The sequence below is a fragment of the Cervus canadensis genome, chromosome 15 (assembly GCF_019320065.1).
Source record: "Cervus canadensis isolate Bull #8, Minnesota chromosome 15, ASM1932006v1, whole genome shotgun sequence".
Taxonomy (NCBI): Eukaryota; Metazoa; Chordata; class Mammalia; order Artiodactyla; family Cervidae; genus Cervus; species Cervus canadensis.
The window spans coordinates 50,486,592-50,506,056 of record NC_057400.1 but is presented as its reverse complement, the minus strand read 5'-3'; the positions used below and the strand labels follow the sequence as shown (position 1 = coordinate 50,506,056).

The following is a 19,465-nucleotide window of genomic DNA, read 5'->3' as shown; positions in this document are numbered from 1 at the left end:
CAGAGGCCAACACAATATTATAAAGCAATTATCCTCCAATTAAAAAAAAAGAAGGGGGGGAAAAAAGGAATAAACAAAGCTCTCATTATCCATAGATGGTATATTTCTATATTTGGAAGACACTGAAGAACCAAAATTAATTGAGTTTTAGAAAGTTTTCTGGATGCAAAATCATTACTGAGAAGCTACGTTTCTATACATCAGCAACAATGAGTTAGAAAATGCAATTTTAAAAAGATGCCATTAAAATAACAACAGTATAAAGCACATAGGAATAAATCTATCAAAAGCTGTGCATGTCCATTATGAAACTTTACTGAAAGACATTAAAGGTGACCTAGGTAAATGGAGATATAAACTTTGTTTAAGGTTATTATATTCAATATTGAAAATATGTTAATATTCTTAAAATTGATTCACAGATTCAATGAAACTACAATAAAAATTCCAACAAGGTATTTTGGTGGAACTTGATGAATTAATTCTAAATTTATATGGAAGAGAAAAAGGTTAATAATAGCTCTTTCATTCTTGAGGAAGAGCCAAATACAAAAATCAATTCTAGGTGGATTGAAGACTTAAATGTGAAAGGTATAAAGCCATAAAACTTAGAAGTCAATACATACATGAGAATATCTTTTTTTTTTTTTGAGAATATCTTTATGACTTTGGTATAGGGAAGAATTTCTTAAAGAAGACAGATAAAAAACCAAAAACTAAAGAAATATGTTGCTAAATCCAACTACATTAAATACATGTTTTCAAAAAATGACCACTAGTTAAGTGAAAAGTCAAGCCCCAAATTAAGAGAAGATATTTATTAAACACAAAATCAAAAGGAATTAGTGACTGGAATATATAGAGAGCTTCTAAAAACTATATGAGAAAGGCAAATATTTAAATTTAAAATTGGACAAGAGTGTGATTTAGGCATTTCAAAGAAGAGAGAACATAAAGATACCCAACCTCATTTGTAATTAGGGAAAGACAAAACCACAAGGAGATATAATTTCATACCCACTAGACTGGTAAAAATTTAGGCAAGTGATGGTGAGGTATGGAAAATGTGCACTGCTGGTGAAAGTGCAACTTGGTTTGCCCACTCTGCTTTACTCAGTTAAGTTCAACAACTATTCTATGATCCAGCAATTTCACTTCTAAGCATTAAGCCTTAGAAAAAATTTTGCACATGAATACCAGGAAACAAGTGCAGAGAATGCTCATTGTGGAAAATAGTATGGTGGTTCCTCAAAAAGCTAAAAATAGAGTTGGCATATGATCCTTCAATCTTCCTCTTGGGCCATATCCAAAGAAAACTAGAATTCAAAAAGATACATGCTCCTCAATATTCACAGCAGCAGTATTCACAATAGCCAAGACATGGAAACAACTTAAACATCCATAAACAGATGGATGGAGAAAGAAAATATGGTGTGTATATATATATATATATAAAATATAAATATATACACATACACACAGTAGAATACTACTCACCCATAAAAAGAATGAAAAAATGCCATTTGCCAACATGGATGGACCTAGAGATAATCATACTAAGTGAAGTGAGTCAGAAAGAGAAAGACAAAGACCATAAAATACCACATATATGTGGAATCTAAAGTACGACACAAGTGAACTTATGTAGAAAACAGAAACAGTCTCACAGACACAGAGAACGGATTTGTGTTGCTGGAGGAAGGAGATTGAGGGAAGGGTGGAGTGGGAGGTTGGAGTTGGCAGATACAAACTATTACATATAGAATGGATAAATGGCACTGTGTAGCATAGGGAGCTATATTCAATATCCTGTGATAAACCATGATGAAAAAGAATGTGCATATATACATATATGTGTGTGTGTATATATATATATAACTGATTTACTTTGCTGTACAGTAGAAATTAATACAACATTGTAAATAAACTATTCATCAATATTTTTTTTAAAAAACTGAAGAAAAAGGAAAAACAAGACTGCCCATAGCAACACTGTCCCTAAAGGCAAAAACTGGGGGAAAAATCATTTATCTACCCTCCTAGAAGGAATAAACCAACTTAAGTATATTCATACCAGTGAAATAGCATTACAACCATAAAAATGGATTATAGCATCATCAAAAGTGAATCTCAAAACCATGAGGCTGCCACATAAGGCTGTGCTTGCAGGTTGTGGGAGCAGGCTTAGTAGATGCTAGAATCTATTATGTGCTCCACATGCCAAGCTGAAAACACCTGCACAGGGATGTCTATCCCTGAAGGAAGGGGTGCCTTTAGGCTCTTTATGGGTTAGCACTGGCCCTACAAAGTCATAATGTTGAACAGATGGATAAGTCATAAGTGTATATATTCTATAATATTTCATTTATATAGAGTGCAAAGCCAAGTAAAACTAAACAATAATGATTCATATATATGTATTAAAACTATATAGAAAAACAGGAGTGATTAACACAGAATTCAGAATAATGAATCTAGTTCTTGGGGAAAGGAAAGCATCTAGTTATGGAAGAGTTCATTATGGAGTTGGAGAGCTCTTACGGTACTGATGATGATTTATTTCCTGGGCTGAGCAGTGGGTACTCAAGTATTCTGTGACAGTCATTCTTTATCCTGTATGTGTATATTTTAAAAGCCCTCCTTATGTAACCCACATACTTGATTTTAAATAAAAGATTCCACCCAAGAGTACTATCTAGAGAAGGGGTACCAATATAAGGTCTGGACAGGGTGGATGGCCAAGGACCCAGGGCTGAGGGGCTGAGTCCTAAGTGATTACGGGAGGAGAGACTTTGATGCCTCATGTGCAATGAGGTGGAAGGACTCCAGTGGAATCTTTCAAAAGTGCCCCATAAAAAAGCAAATGAAAACCAAAGCAAGATACCACTATTAGTGTAAAAACAATACAAAACATAATGTCAATACAAAGACTTGTACACAAATATTCATAGTGAAACTGAAGTCGCTCAGTTGTGTCCAGCTCTTTGTGACCCCATGGACTGTAGCCTGCCAGGCTCCTCCATCCATGGGATTTTCCAGGCAAGAGTACTGGAGTGGGTTGCCATTTCCTTCTCCAGGGTATCTCCCCGACCCAGGGATTGAACCCGGGCCTCCTGCGTTGCAGGCAGGTGCTTTACCATCTGAGCCAAACTGCAAAGCCTAGTATTGTTTAAAATAGTAAAAAAGTGATAACCTTAATGTCCATTAACTGATGAAGAGATAAAAAAAAGTAGTGTATCCATGCAATAGGATATTATTCAGCAATAAAAGGAATGAAGTAATGATGAATGCTATATCAAAGATAAACCTTGAAAACATCTGAAGTCACATTTGGTCACAAAAGACTACATAACTGTGTGATTTCATTTATATGTGATGTCTAGAATAGACAAAAAGCCGTGTAGTGGCTTCCAAGGGCTGGGGAGGATATGTATATGGGAATGAGGAATGTCTGCTGATGGGTATGAGGTTTCTTTGTGGGATGATTAAAATGTTCTAAATTTGACTGGAGTGCTGGCTTTAGAGCTTTGTGAACAGTTTACAAGCCAGGGAATTATATACTTTAAAATGAGTGAATTACATGGCATATGAATTATATTTCAATAAAGCTGTAGCAACAACAAAAGAATGGTTAAAATTTAAAAAAATCAACAACACCAGATGTCAGCAAAATATAGCGCAACTAGAAAATTTCTGCAATGCTAGTGAGAATACAGAATGGTACAGCCACTTTGGAACTAGTTACCTCATAGATAAACATACTCTTGCCATATGATTAAGCAATCCTACACCTAGTTATTTACCCAAGTTAAATGATAACCTATGTTCACACAAAAAATCTGTACCCTACTGTTTATAGTGGCTTTATTTTAATTGCCCCAGGCTGGAAACAACTCAAATTTCCTTATGTGAGAGAACAGAAAAAATGTACATTCATACAAATGGAATACTATGCAGTACTAAGAGGAATGAACAAATGATACAGACAACAACATGGATGAATTCCAAATGCATGGTGTTAGGAGAAAGAAGCCAGACTCAAAAGGTTACATGTTATATGATTCCATTTACAAAATGGGAGAAACAAGACTCTAGAAACAGGCAAATCAGAGGCTGCAAAGAATTAGGGGTGGGAGAAGGTGCTACTCACAAAGGGATGTGGGAGAATTTATGGGTGTGATGGAACTGTTCTAGGTATTGTGATGGTTACATTACTGAATGGGTTTGTCAAAATTCATATTACACTATACAGAAGTTTATTCTTAAATGTACAATAGGTTCCAAGACAACACTTCATTCTAGCTATAGGCGGCAACAGATATCATGGCAGGGAATCCAGGTGTTTAAACAGGAATGGAACTAAGGGTCATCATTGCCTCAGGCACAAGGAACAGCTTACTTTTTGCCAGATTTCTTAATTCCACCAGTGGCCAGGGGGCCTTTCCCCGCGGCCTTTGCTTTTAGCTCCTTGAGTTTCTTCTGCTCCTCCTTCTGCTTCTGCTTGAATGCCTTATCTTCCTCATCCATCTCCTTGGCTTGCTTCTTGGGCTGCTTCAGGGGCTTCTTCTTGCTACCTTCGCGGCCCGACATGGCGCCTGCCGCCCCTTCCCCTCATATTACACTATAAAGAGTGAATCTTACTGTACCTTAACTATATCTTAATTTAAAAATTTCTTCTCAAAATATTGTCCCATGAGAAAAAAAAATGTCATAGACCAGGGGCCTGGAGGCCAACTGACAATTTAAGTTATCTAAAATTGTGACTTTGTTACTCTGACCCCTTCTCTCCCTAGATCTGACTGTAGATGGGAAAATACAGTAGCTGGAAAGAGTTAAAAAAGAAGTTGACTGTGTCTCCACCATCAGCCTTGCCACCCTGGACACGCCCCTCCCCGCCCCCCAATGGACTGCAGCCTGAAACAGTATCAGGAGCAAGGGGAGGAACTCTATACTGGATACAAATTTGAGGTCTTGCTTATTACACAGAGTTGGACAGTTTCTAAAATGAGGCTGTTCTGTGTCTGAGAGGCCAGGAAAACTATGAGATTAGCCTGAATTCAAATAGAGGCATGGAAACAATCAACCCCTCCAGAGGGGATCTGAAGGAACAGTTACAGGAAAAAAGTGACTTTAACATCACTTTCCTATGGAGTCTAGTTTGTTTAATACAATGGTTACTTGTGCAATTGATATGCTATTAAAAATGACTCATTTAATCCCTACAAGTGCCAAATAGGGAACTCCTTGTATTCCAAATGAATGAGATGGTATTATCATGGTTTAACAGAATATTCATAGAGAATGGTCTCTATTTCATAATAACCCAGCACCAAAATATATTTCTTGAGGAAGTGAACTGGGCCTACTGTAGAAACATAAGCAGCTGGAAGGCACAATTCTGTGCTCCTAGAGGTATTCAGATACTGTAGATACCAAGTGGTGGGAGATCCCCACGAGAAGCAAAATTTTTCAGCCATGCACACTTCTGCAATTCTAGTCCTAGAACAGTGCCTATAACAGAAAAATAAAACATTTGTTGAATGAATGAATGGAACTCCAAGATACAGAATAGGAAAATGAAAAATAGGAATGATTTTTCTTTTTCCAAGTGTGAACTGCAAATTTTATTTAATTAGAATCCCAATGATTTTTAGATAAGCGGCTTGGGACTCTTAAGACTGTGGATTGAGTCCCAACCTAATAAAGGTAGTGAGCATCACCTGAAGTCAGCTGGGGAGCATGAATGGGCTATGGTGATCCCAGCAACCATAACAGGAAACCTCTCTTTTCTGCATGAAACACATACTGAAAGAAAATTTTGTTCAAATTCTCCACAGAGAATATTTTTATTTATTTATAGTCTTCTTGCATACTCTAAAATGCACAGTGTGAATTTCCTTTCTTCAAAAACAGTTGTGAGCCTGGTCAGTGTGAGATCTTCAGAAAGTCTTCAGAAACATTGCCTTAGGTTTGCGCTAAGGGTCACAGAGATTGGTCATGAACTACTACAAAATTACAGAAGACCTAGTTATTACCCAACAGTTACTAGAAAAGCATAGAGAACACCCAACATACAGCCAGACAGAAAGAGTAATAGAAGAGCAGATGCTATGTAAGTCACGGGATTTCCATATATACGATGTTATGTACAGTATCAGAATTCTTTTATAGACGGTAAAGTTATGCTTAAATCATTATTTTAAGGGCACTCTAATATAATACAAGTCTTACTAATTTCAGTCTTTTCTCTTTGGCTCACAAGTGCACGAAAATACCATAAACAATTTTCAGAACTTACTGCATTAATATATAAATAAGATACATTACAAATGGGAAGAAAATACAAGACACCTCTTTAACATGGTAAATCTCTGAATATAAATAAGCAAATATTTCATTTACCTACAAACAGTCATTGAGATCATTACATATATTCTTCCCCTCCCCCTCCCAAGGATAAACAACAGAAATATGCACAACCTACACAAAATTAAACTCTAAATTTACAGCAATAGTACACCTGAAACAATGACTCTGCTACTGTTTTCCCCTAACAGGATACTAATGGGGAGGGTGGGACTCGTCACCCAGTGGCACTTTTTCTCATCCATCATGACTTCAGATGGGTGAAATACTGACAGTGAGGTCAATGCCTGCCAACAGCATTTTCCTTGGTCCCCAACACACAGCATTTTGAAAAAACATCTTCTCTGGGGTGGCTGGGCAAGCTGGTTTGCGGCATATTTGGCCCCTCAGTAACTGAGGAAGAAGGTAAAATGGATTCTCTTGGAGTGGGAGACATGCTGTGATCTATTACCACACTCACTATACAGACGTGTATTTATAGAGAGAGGTATATATAACTGTACATATATACTGTGCTCCTAATGTGCAACTTTTGAAAAAGAACATTATTTCCGGCTAACTCTAATAAGCTTAAGGAAGGTTTTAACAGTATTCTTCAAGATATTATGTTTTCCCTCAATGAAATGGCCTATGTGCTTCAGCAACATATAGAGGTTTGTTCTAGAGTGCAGAGGGGAAAGGGAAGTCCCAGAAACTGATGTACTGTGCGTGGCAATTACAGGTCCTGGCCCAGCCTCTCTATCTCCTCAATGAGGAAGTCAATATCAGATTGGGTAGCAGCTGGGTTGGAGATGACCATCCGGAAGAAGTTGGCCTTGTCCCCCTGAGGCTGGTAGCCAACCATGGTTGTGCCAGATTCCATCATCAGGGCTTTGATTTTCGGGGCCACCTTGTAAGGGAAAACACAAGACAAAACTCAAGATTGATACTAACACCATGCTCTTTTTCATAATACAACCCATTTCTTAGCCGGAAAAAGAGAGCAATCTGCTTTTCATTATGTATTTACACTGACACAAAGGCAAAGAAATATTTTATATCCAAATTTCTTCAGTGGTTAATATCTAATGACTAATTTTTACATCGACATAAACAGTTCATTGACAATACTGTGATAGTTTCGGGTGGACAGAAAAGTGATTCCATTATACACACATACACAGGTTATTTTTCAGACTCTTTTTCATTATAGGTTATTACAAGATATTGAACATAGCTCCCTGTGCTATACAGTAGGACCTAGTGTTTATTTTATATACAGCAGTGTGTATCTGCTAACCCTAAACTCCTCATTTGTTCTTCCCGCCTACCCTCTTTCCTCCGTAACCATGTTTGTTTCTTATGTTTGTGAGTCTGCTTCTATTGTGTAAATAAGTTCATTTATATAATTTTTTAGATTCCACATTTAAGTGATATCATGTGATATTTGTCTTTCTCTGTTTGACTTACCGCATTAGTATGATAATTTCTAGGTTCATCCATGCAGCTGCAAATGGCATTATTTCATTCTTTTTATAGCTAACTTCCATACTGTTCTCCATAGAGGCTATACCAATTTCCACAAAAAGTGTAGGAAGATTCCCTTTGGTCCACACCCTCTCCAGCACTTATTATTTGTAACTTTTTTGATGATGGCCACTAATGACTATTTAAGTCTACTCAATCATACATTCCTAGAGAAAGTATTGTGCAACTGAATTTCTAAAGTCAGACACAGGACAATGATAATAAAGTCAAAATCAAAAACAAAAATGAAAAATTCACATGGGCAACAATACAAATGAAGACATCTGTATAATCCAGCACCTGGGATACTGTCTGGCACATGAACTCTGCTCACCAAATATCTGTTGAATGATTAGAAGAGTGAAATATTATATAAATTAAATACAAACAACTATAACTAACATATAAACTAGATATAGAAACCAGTAACTAAAATGAATCAGCATTAGAGTTGACTCAAACTTAATAAAAGATATTTTAACAGACACGGTTTAGTACAGAAGTTCCAAGGAATATGTATATTATTCAACTGTACAGCACATGGCCCCTCTGATGACAAACACCAACCTCATGCAGGGATGCATTCCCTAGAAATTCCCACTGCATCTGAACCACAGTGGGGACAATCAGACCCAAGAAGAAGAATATAACAAGATGTCTCCGTATCACCCCAAACCTTTAGCTTTTATTTCTTCCTGTTCAGACAGACTCCTAGAGTGAGGATGTTGTGACCAGCCAGAGAAACTGCAGAGGGTTAGAAGAGACAAGGAGAGATTCCATACCCTGTGTAGCTTTTCCCGTCGTTCGGGGCTATCTGGAACACCCCTGAGGCTTTGTGGGATATACCAGAAACAGACGTTCGTATGCTCAGGCTGCAGCAATTTCCACAAACAAGCATGCATAAAAACAAAACAGAAAATTAAGAGAACTTGAGAGAAAGCTGTTCTAACTCCCCACCCCCATCCCTCAAAAAGGCTTCATGTTACTTCTATACTTGGGAGAACAAAGCCTGGTTTATCCCATCATATCTGGGAAGAGAGCTATTTCCCACAACCAATTTTCTGGATGATTAAAGTTACCCACCTTTGAACACTGAAATGTTAAAAATACTACATTTCAGTCATTTCAATAAAGGGTATTATCCATCTTGCCTTTTTGTAGTGCCTCATATATAGAAGATGCTCAAAGCATTGTTAATTGTTTTGGTACTGAATGTTTTGACTTTATTCTATCAATACTAAACCTTCTCCTGATAATTCAGGATTATTATAATGAACATTGGTACTGGTTCTAAACTGTAAGACAGGGCTGACTGAGATATACTGAATTGTTCAGTGATCCTTCTCTAAGGACTCTCATGCTTTTTGAGTACTACTGTATTCTTGCTACAGTTTTTCAGTTTCCTTCCTAGTTGCTGTCTGCCATCACTGTGCCTACCTTTCATGGGTTGGAGACATCACATTCATCTTAACCTGCTAGTGGAACATTTAAAATAGTGTAAATGATGAGCGTGAGGCACCAGAGGTGAAACGCATGAGCACTGTATGATGGATTTGAACTGCTTAGGGCTCTTTCTTGTTCATTTGGCGACTCTCCAGAGTGTTACTAGTAGTTTAGGTGCCTGATAAATAGACTGAGTTGAATGCAGGCAGTATTTTATTACACTGGATTATGAGTGTAATTCCTTCTATTCAGCACTGGCTCCTATTCCAGCTTTATTTAGCTGTGAGCTCCAATAGGGGAGAGATTGTACCTGTTTTTGTTACTACTCTACATACAACCAAGCTCCCAGTCTGGGGCAAGACACACGACAGGCACTCAGCCAACACCAGAATAACAAGCACCTTCCTGTGTGCTGTGTGGATCTGAACTCAGGGCAGAGACAATTTTATCTTGCTCTCCTCACAATGAATCTATGTAAAGTACAACTTCATTTTAGGACCAGTCTTGGGAGACAAGGGTATAGGATCGGTATACCCATCCCATGAGCTTCTTGGAACTGAAGAACACTTTCTCATGGAGGTACACCACCACAATAAGTTCCAAGAATGATACAGGGTTCAGACCTGCCAAGGAAAGACCTCTTGTCTATGAAGAGCTGGCTGAGAACTACACCTTTCTGCAAGAGAAGGGGAAAAGTCGTCCCAATGCTACTGGAAGAAACATTTGTGAACACAGAGGGAAGTAAACGAGGAGTGCATAGAATGAAAATTCAGAAGCAGCTTCTGGTAATGTGGGACACTACAGCTTCAGAAGCGTCCCTCAGTAAACTTCCATCAATAGATATTCGATACATGTTAGTTCAGGATGACAGCTTACCTCACCATCAAAAACCATCTCAAATTCTTCTCTGTTTTTAATCTTGGCATAGAGGTATTCAGCCAGTTCCAAGCATTTGTTGATCTGATTTTCAAAACCCACTGTACCCTGTTTTTTTTAAAAAGAAAGAAAGTCATATTTGTTGGTGAAGAGTTGCATTTCCCTGTGATGGCATTGAGAGGGCTTTGCTGTCTTTATCTATCAGAAATATACAGAAGAGTATTCTTGGAGATGGTTAGCAAGAACCATCTCATTGAATGTGTATGGTTTTCTCACAGCTCTGTATGTGATAACATGTGCCAAATCTCTTTTGAAAGCATTCTAGTCTCTGGGCAGTTATCCTCAACAGGGCTTTTTAGATTCTTGCTAGTAATTCACAGCCTGAGTCTGAAGCCCATTTTTGGTTTGCTTTAGGTTACTGCCACCCAAACTGTCGTCTACGGACACACACTGTAACCAGCCCATGATGAGATGAGTTGAGAACCTGAGATTAAGCAGTAAGAAACTTCTATGGCCGTTTGACAGAGTAATTTTACATCTACTGAATCTCATTTTTAAAATTGATGTTTATATTTTGTATGGCTTTCTATTTCATCCTTCTAGCAATTCACCTTTATTGTATTGGTCTATGACAGGTTAAAGAAAACCCCAACTGGTTCTTCAGAGAGTTGGAGAAATAGTACTTTGGAACCTACCTTCCCCAGAAGGAAGTCCTGACCAAACACATCCCCCTCACTCCCGGGGAGGCTACCCTCCACATAACATCATGTTACCCCTTTGTGGTGGCAGGCAGGCAGGCAGAAGGGGAAGCACTGGTCTTAGGACACGCCCTGAGACGGCAATAGCTCCAAGTATTGACAAACTGGCTGAGCATGAGTTTCCAAAGCCAGCACGGCTGATTAGTGACAGCAGCATGGGGGGCGTTGAGTGGGCCGGTGTCAGCAAGGAGAGCAGATGCACGAGGCTTGTGGGTGGCTAATGCACCTGGGCCAAGGCCAACACTGGCAAAGCAGCAGTCATCACTGAGCATGTGCCTGGGCCAGTCCGCTTTCCTCTTGAGAATGAAGCCCTCACCAGGATCTCACCTTGGTAACCAATTCACTGTGAGCCAAACTTCCGGCAGATGGTTCAAGGGGTTATTGTTAGGCAAAACCAAGGCACAAATTACAGAGACAGGCCATGTGGTTATTATATTTCTGAATCATAGGGCTCTTTCTCTTCTTGCAGTTCGTGGCTATTTATATGCTTAAAATACCTGTGATTACTTTGTGGTAGAAATCAAATTCAGACTATTTCTATATTAAGACAAAATGACTTAGTGAGGAAAAACACTAATAATCCATCAAATTCTTCCTACAGAAGAACATTTGACTAGATGTTTGGCTGGAAAACCTTGTTGTTTTGGTATTAGTAGACCTAATCTTGAAACTTACTAAAATTAATTTACAGTAAAGAAAAATGACGGTTGTGATCTAAAGATGTGAAATCAAAATTGCCTTTACTTGACTGCATAAAAATACTTTTGAAACAAATAGTCACATAGTATTCCTTCTCCTCATCCAAAATTTGAGGGAAATTCCAATAGCTTGCTTTTTTTCTTCTAGACATAGAAAAGCAACCTGAAAGACTGATAAATGCAGACACAGCATGCCTCAGTTTAGGATTTCTTAGAATCAAGTATGCATTTTCTAGAAGAGGGTATGAAAGAGGCCGTTATTTAAATAGAACTTAAAACTGACATATACATCCCATGATTTGAGATCTCATAAAAGAACTCAGGGTTTTACACAGAAAAATGCAGTAATTTTATCTTTATCTCTTTCTCTACATCTGCACTAAATAATTTCAGTATCCCTAAGAACTGCCGTGGAAGCCCTTATCTTGGCAAAATTTTTAGTGCTTATAAGAGAAAGTTAAAGAAAATGTCATGCTAATTCAAATTGAGACTGAATGGAAAGAGAGACAATTTGACATAAGGGATAAAGTTATTTCATTCACAAGCAAAGAAAATACAGTTAACTCAATTATCTAGATATTGATTACACACATAATGAATTATCTGTGATACAGCTTTGCCCCTCTTTTGCCAGCCAGCCTGTGCAAATTACACTTCTGCTCTATTTCCTGAAGGCCATTCTTCATACCTTTGCTTTCCACATCAGCCAGAACTTGAAGATGTCTACGTGGCGGCCACACTGAATGGCCTTGTCCCCAGTGTCATAGGAGACATCATACTGCTTGTCCGGCTGGAACAGGTATCCCGCACACATCTGGTTGCATCCTTGGAGGATACCCTGCCATGGAAATCAACACATGGAAATCTGTATTCTCAGGACAGAAGTATGGATGGCTTGGAAACAAGGCACGCTGGACTTGGGGTCACATACAACCTTTCTTCTAATGTCTCATGAGGACTTGCACTTGTCCCCATGTCCTTCTCTAAAACCACCCTTGGAAGAACCTTTGCCCCTTTTCCTCTGTCACTCTACTTGGAAAATTATCTTTCGTCTCAGATGCCAACCATGAGCGCCCACCCTATTGTCCCTCTAAGGAGCATCTGGAAATGTCTGTGGCTGTTTCGGGTTATTTCACAGACTGGGAAGTGCTATGGCATTCAGTTGGCAGGAGTTGGGGATATAAACTTCCTACAGAGGATGGGACAGTCTCATGTGTAGAAGAACTGTCCTCCCCAAAGTGCCCCTTAAAAGATGTTCCAGTCCTTTCCCAGATGAAGTTAACAGGCACTCTACTTAGGAGTGGAGTAAGGAGCATCTGCATTTGTGGCTGCCACAGGACAGAAACAGGCTTTTGTGGATGCTTCAGCATGCAAAAGTTTTACTGAAAGAACAAAGCTCTCCAGACTTTTGTGGATGCTTCAGCGTGCAAAGTTTTACTGAAGGAACAAAACTCTCCAGACTTTTGTGAATGCTTCAGCGTGCAAAGTTTTACTGAAGGAACCAAGCTCTGCAGGGCGGGGTTCCATTGTTAAGAGTCTTAAAGAAGAGAACAGGCTACTAACTCACAGCTTTTTCGTCAACATTCCCAGTTGCCCTGAGTTGACATTTGTAGTTGTGGTTCGGAGTAATCTGTTTCAGCTCTTGGGGCCACAGACTCACGCTCAGAACCTGAAGTATGTTCCTGCCACCTCTTTTTGTCCTGAGGTGAGAGGTGGCAGCTCAGCCGATCACTCTCACTTTTGAGAGAAGGAATGTGAAATAAAACAATGCCCTTGAAGTTTCCTCCACTGGCAGGGCCTTGAGCACTGAACAAGGAAGAAGGAATTGTGCAGAGCAAGAGCCAAGGGAAGGTGCTGGGTTAGCGGAAGCCTAGCAGACACAGAGGGGAAACAACAGCCGTGGCAGGCCGAGCCAGGCTGTCAGCCTTGGCAATTCCTCAACAAATACTGTAAGAAGACCTCCAAACTTCCCCCTTCTAATGCCTTCTAAAGGGTGTGCAGGCCAATAGCTCATCTCTAGGGGGAGGACAGACCTTTTCCTTTACAAGAATGGCAGAGCACTGCAGCAGCACACCCATCATCTTGTGAGGGTTCCAGGTGACAGAGTTGGCCCTGAAAGAAGCATATGATACTCTGAGGAGAAGTTGCAGGGGTCAGCAAGCGGCAACTGTCCACTTGAGGAAACCATCACCCCCCACAACTCAAGTCAATGCACGTTTTCAATGCCCAGTCCCCTAAACTGACCTAAGACTGGAGTGGATACCCTTTCCCTTCTCCAGGGGATCTTCCCAACCCAGGGATCGAACCCAGGTCTCCTGCATTGTAGGCAGATTCTTTACCAGCTGAGCCATAAGGGAAGCCCCCTAAACTGACCAGAAAGTGGTAAATAAACACTTTGTGGGCAGTCTCAGAGTACTAAGTAGCAGACTGCCTTCTCTAAAAAACTGCTATTAATACTAGCTAACATTTAGGGAGAGCATTTATTATGTTTCTTAGTATCCCAAGAGCATTACAAGCATTTTATCAGTGTGGTGTCATGCTTATGAACTCAAGCTTTGAAGCCAGATTACCCAAGTCTGAAACCTTGCTCTGACATTTGCCGGTTTGGGCAAGTTACACAACTCCTTTGTGCCTCAGTTTTCCTGACTGTAAAGTGGGGAGAATAATATCTACCTCAAGGAACTGAATAAAGTTAGTAAAATGAGTTAGTAAATATAATGCTAATAACCATGCCTGAAATACTTAATTTTTACAACAACCCTATCATATTAGGACTATTGTCACCTCTATTTTAGATGGAGAGAGTGAGGCACAAGAGGGTTCAATACACCACCCAAAGTCACACAGCCAGGAAGTGTTGGAGTCAAGATTCAAATTCAGGGAGTCTAACTGTCAATCTAGTGTTCATAACCTCTCTGCTAGTCTGCCTCCTGCTAGGCAATAGACTCAGGTTCTTTCTGCCTTCCTTTTCTTACTTATAAAACGGACTGGTGATGCTGACCTACTTGCTTATAAGGTAGTATGAAGACGGACACATAAAAGCAAGGATCAGTTGGACAATTCCAGACTTTGACTACTTAGTAGCATTGTTTAAATGCTAAATAAACATAATCTTGCCTGTTTAGTCTGCAATGGTAGTTTAACAAGCATGGTCTCCTAGCAACCACATCACTCCGTCAGACACAATTAAATGGTTAAGGAGCGCGTTAGCTAGGACATTATAGAAACAAACAAGTGTAATGTATGATGATTAAAACTTGGGTAACTCCTTCCCAATGGCCTAGCCCACAGCTGGGCTCTGTGCTTTAATACCTGTGAAGAATGTTTTCCCCAGACATAGCAATTGGCTTGGAATTATACTGCCTCTGCTCTCCTTGGAGCTAAATTCCTGCTGTGAATTTTTAACCTCTTCATCTTGCCTAGGTCCAATAGAGGGAAAACAATTTAGTGTATACTTGACTATAGAGTCTCTACTGTTGTTCAAAGAGAACAAAGGCTGGAAGTACCTTCTACCACATGAATAAAGAAAATCTTATGAAAAGTTCTAAGTTGACTCAATGTTATCTCATTAAAAAGCATCAGTGTCAAGCCATATTTTAGAAGGTAGTGAATTTAATCCATTTTCTCACAGTTATCATGCACTGAACCATTAAACAATTATACACAGATCTCACAAAATATCTGAAAATTTTTTTTGAATGTCCTAAGGGACTGAAGTAAATCATTCTTTGGTGCTACAAGGGGAAAGTAGTAACATATGCTGTAGATTCCGTTTCTGTCAGAAGACATATGTGCTTTAAAATGTTAGAAAAGAAAAAGTCTAGGGCAAAATGTTTCAAGTTTTCCCTTGACTCACAGATGGAAAATGGAAATTGCCTGAGAAATTTAAAGTACAGTTGGACTGGCCCATCTACATATAAGATCTTGTCCTCCAAGTTAAGGCTCATATAACTATGCTTCAGCAAGTTATGCTTCACCCACTCACTCAGATATTGACCTCTCAAAGCTGAAAGGCAGGAGGGGAGGCACAAGAGAGGTAAGAACACTTGACCCACCGGAGCGCCTCCCTGACGTCTGCTGCCGGTCCACCTCTCCACCCTCATCTGCTCTTGCTGCTGTCACATTGCTCCAGCCACAGTGGCCTGGACGATGGTCCTTCCTCCAACTTGCCTTGAACATCCTTCTTCAGGACCTTTGCTTTTGCCCTTCCCGCCACCTGGAACATTTTTCCTTGTATCTGTCTTTCTATCTCTGTTTATCCTAGGATCTGCTGAAACGCTACCACCCTAGAAGGGCCTCTGACTATCCTGTCTAAAATAGCACCCCCTGGCAGATGAAACATCTCTTTGTTTATGAACATCTAGTCCACTGGACAGTACGATTTGGGAGGGGAAATCTTTTAGTTGACACCACCTTCCATATATTGCCTTATTTTTTTTACATGTGCCAGGTACACATTTTTAGAAGAGTACCTGGTGGCTGGGCTGAAGACAGGTACCTGGTTCATGACAGGTGCTCGGTAAATAGTTGCCAAATGAATCAATGAATCTTTGTGAGCTCATTTCAGATCGATATTTAGGAGTTAGGTCAAAATCGTATTTGGTTTAGAACACCCACTGAATGTGAATGGTAAATAAGAAAATAAGTAAATAAGGCATGCTGAGAGTCCTGCCCTTTCCTCAGTTTAGTGGGAAATGTAAGCTTAGTGAGAAAGAAGAACGAAGTAAATCAGCACCCCTTCATGTACCCTCGACAAACTCATTTAGCCTCCAAATGCCCACACTGGTAAGTCTCTCTTCTCTCCTGCTCAGGCACCTTGCAATCAATCTACTGTTGAGCTTATCACAGGGTGTGGTAACTATTTGTCTTTCTCGTTTACTAAACTGTGAGCTCATTGAGGCAAAAACTCATTTGACTAGGAAATCCATCATCTTTGATTCCCCAGTGCCTGGCATACAGTAAGTGCTCAATAAGTGCCTGCCGAACAAAAGTGAGCTTAAACTGAATAAGATGTTGGGGATCAGGGCAGACACATCAGTGGACTCAGCACACCATGTGTTGCATGGCCTGGATGGAGGAGGCCCTGTGCTCAGCCCTTACCTCTCGATGCCACTGAGTTTATGGCGGTGCTTCTGGGACATGAGCAGCCCGCCACCCCAGGCAGCCTGTGAGGACAGAGAAAAGAGGGAAAGGGACCCTGATCAACACTCATGAGTCTGAGTCCGGTCACACCACACCTCTAGCAAAACATGACGAGAATATAAATGGTGAAAAACACGAGCTCCTCTGACAAACAAAACCCACACAGATTGTTCCACCAAGGGCAGTTGTAACTATTCATCATTTATCACATCTTCTTCAAAAGTTCCTCCAGATTAATGTCAGAGTCACCATGCAAGTAATACAGATAAATGGGGCTGAGCCTGTGGAGCTGAGATCCAAGGCCTGAAGTACTCTAGAAAGCCAGGGACACTTGAGATGACCCACTTGAGACACTTGAGCCCCTGGGGGGCTCTGGGAGCAGGTTGGCAACTAGAGGTTGCCATCTGAGTTTACCCAGAGTAGAACTCTAAGGCCTTCTGAAAACCTCTGAAGGCAGCTGCCCTAGCGGGCTTGGATTTTCTGCAACTGCTCCTTCAAGAGCAGGACATTTTTGCGGGTTCCCTGATGCATGTTGATCAAACAGCTTGGGACACCATGTGACACAGGAACAGACTTTGTAATCATTTGTCCAAATCAGGGCAGATCACCCCATTGTCCACTTGTGGGAAGTTAAACCCATGAGAGAATGGAGAGAGAAAGAGAAAACAACACACCCAGTCACACATGTGAAAATCTACCTCTTATGTTCCTAGGAAATGGAACAAAATCTCTTCATTGATAACACCTTCCGTATACAGCCTTATTTTTCCTACATGTACCAGATATGCCTGTCTTTTCTTTTCGTTCCTTCCTTTCTTTTTAAGAAAAGTGCCATAGATGGTTGGACTGAAGGCAGCTGAGTGTCCATATTCAGATTCATGGCCAATTTCTACACATTGTATCTTACATTTTTTTCCCCTTTGAAATCAGTTGTATTTTACTCTATAGCCATTTGTTCAGACAGAAGCTTTCTGGGAAAGTGATAGAGTTGAACTTGTAGGCTGAACCATAGAAGACAGCAATTGGCCAGGAAGGACTGAATAAGCCCCAGGGCACAGACAGGCCTGGGTGTATGCCTGTCATGAACAGCCTGCTGGGGACGAAAGAAATGTGGTGGGGAGAGAGGCTATGGGAGAAGCTGGAGGAAAATCATAAAGCAGAGCTGCTTCCACCCCTCGAAGGGCCCAGGCCACTCTGAGTTACAGCACTTACATCGACATGCAGCCAAAGGTTGTATTTCTCACATATATCTGCAATCTCCTGTATTGGATCAAAAGCGCCATAAACAGTGGTGCCAGCAGTTGCATTGACGTACAGAGGGACGTAACCCTATAAGAGGGACAGGCTGATGAGTCTTTCTAACCTCCCTCCTTTCCACACAACGAACTGCAGTAGCATTTATTTCCAACAGAGACCAGCTAAGCTGGTGCGATATCCGATAGTATATCTGGGACTATTCTCCATTGGTGCATTCACTCATTTCTTCATTTATTCAACCAATATTTTTAGTGACATTCATGTGCCAGACCCTGTTGAGGATGCTGGGAACACAGCAGTGAGCACAAAAGACAAAGACTTCTGTCTTTGTGGAGTCTGCACTCTAATGGTGAGTGACTGACAATCAGCAAATTTAAATAAGAAAAATAAATAGTATGTTTAAGAGTGACATGTTCTATGGCAAACAATAAAGCAAGACAAAGTAATAATAAGTGTCTGGAGTGATGGCGGGTGTCTGAATGCTATCTGGACATACTACATTTTAGAAGCTGTGCTGTTCTAAGTGTATTGATGTAATAATAATATGGAAGCACTGTTTGGTTATTGAAAACAGATCTATGCACTATTTCCCTCAGGGCGGATACAGTAAAATTTTGGTGTGAACAGGAAATAAACAAGAAAGCAGAGTAATAGAGCTCAGACAGGCATGGGAAAATCTATGAATCCTAGGAGATCCTCCTCTCCCTTTGCTCAGTTCTTGCGACATTTCTATCTATTTCCTCTGCTGAGACCCAGGCAAACGACCACAGTCAGAGAAAGAGGTACAAGAATGTAACCAAAACAACTAAGAGTTGGTAAGTGGCCTGACAGCTGCCTGGCAGTGCCTTGTGATATATCTGTTCTGTGTGATTTTTCTGTTTAACAGAACTTATTGTGGCTTAGTTCACCAAGTATCATGGGCCATCTGCCAAAGCATGGAAGCAATTTGCTCAATAGAATCCTAACCTTAAATAATTTTTGTTAAAATGAGATTATACCTAACAAGTAGCAAGTAAAAAAACCTCAATTAGGCTGTCTCTTTGTGAGACTTGGATAATGGATTTATTGAAGTACATCAAACTAATCATTTGCACAATGAAGATAGAACCAGTGGATTAATGACTGAATTTTTCATTTTTCAAAATAAAAAAATTGATACTTTGTGGATACAGCTTTAAAGCCAAGTCATCACACAAGCTAAAAATAAGCAAACATCTAAGAAAAGAATTTCAGAAACACAATAAAATTATCTCATATCATCAAAGACTTTTATTGTCAGAGGCAGAAAGAAGATTATTTAAAAAAAAATCTGTATTCACCAGAATTTAGATACATCATAGAGTACATACCTTTTGCTTGGCTTCAAGAATTTTTGTCTCTAAATCAGATGGAATTATCTTCCCCCTGTAATTATAATAA

At 39.9% G+C, this 19,465-nt stretch overlaps 2 protein-coding genes across 4 annotated transcripts in view; both read right to left on the bottom strand.

The window, feature by feature from the left end:
* Window positions 1-4,247: 4,247 nt before the first annotated feature.
* Window positions 4,248-5,600, bottom strand: LOC122453785 (translation machinery-associated protein 7-like). Its single transcript, XM_043487966.1, has one exon. It carries the CDS (start codon window positions 4,588-4,590, stop codon window positions 4,396-4,398), a length of 195 nt encoding a protein of 64 aa, XP_043343901.1. The 5' UTR covers window positions 4,591-5,600; the 3' UTR covers window positions 4,248-4,395.
* Window positions 5,601-5,816: 216 nt separating this feature from the next.
* GAD1 (glutamate decarboxylase 1) overlaps window positions 5,817-19,465 on the bottom strand; it is a 39,030-nt gene continuing 25,381 nt past the window's right edge. For all 3 annotated transcript variants that reach the window (XM_043487949.1, XM_043487948.1, XM_043487947.1), the window contains 8 exons: window positions 19,396-19,450; window positions 18,002-18,118; window positions 16,748-16,812; window positions 13,681-13,759; window positions 12,336-12,485; window positions 10,192-10,299; window positions 8,655-8,744; window positions 5,817-7,255 (listed from right to left, as the gene is read on the bottom strand). In XM_043487949.1, the coding sequence (XP_043343884.1) occupies window positions 7,082-7,255; window positions 8,655-8,744; window positions 10,192-10,299; window positions 12,336-12,485; window positions 13,681-13,759; window positions 16,748-16,812; window positions 18,002-18,118; window positions 19,396-19,450 (838 nt within the window). In that variant the 3' untranslated portion in view covers window positions 5,817-7,081. The remainder of the gene's footprint in view (window positions 7,256-8,654; window positions 8,745-10,191; window positions 10,300-12,335; window positions 12,486-13,680; window positions 13,760-16,747; window positions 16,813-18,001; window positions 18,119-19,395; window positions 19,451-19,465) is intronic.

Excerpts from the sequence above, each read along its gene's own strand:
- LOC122453785 (XM_043487966.1), bottom strand. The coding sequence starts at position 4,590 with ATGTCGGGCCGCGAAGGTAGCAAGAAGAAGCCCCTGAAGCAGCCCAAG.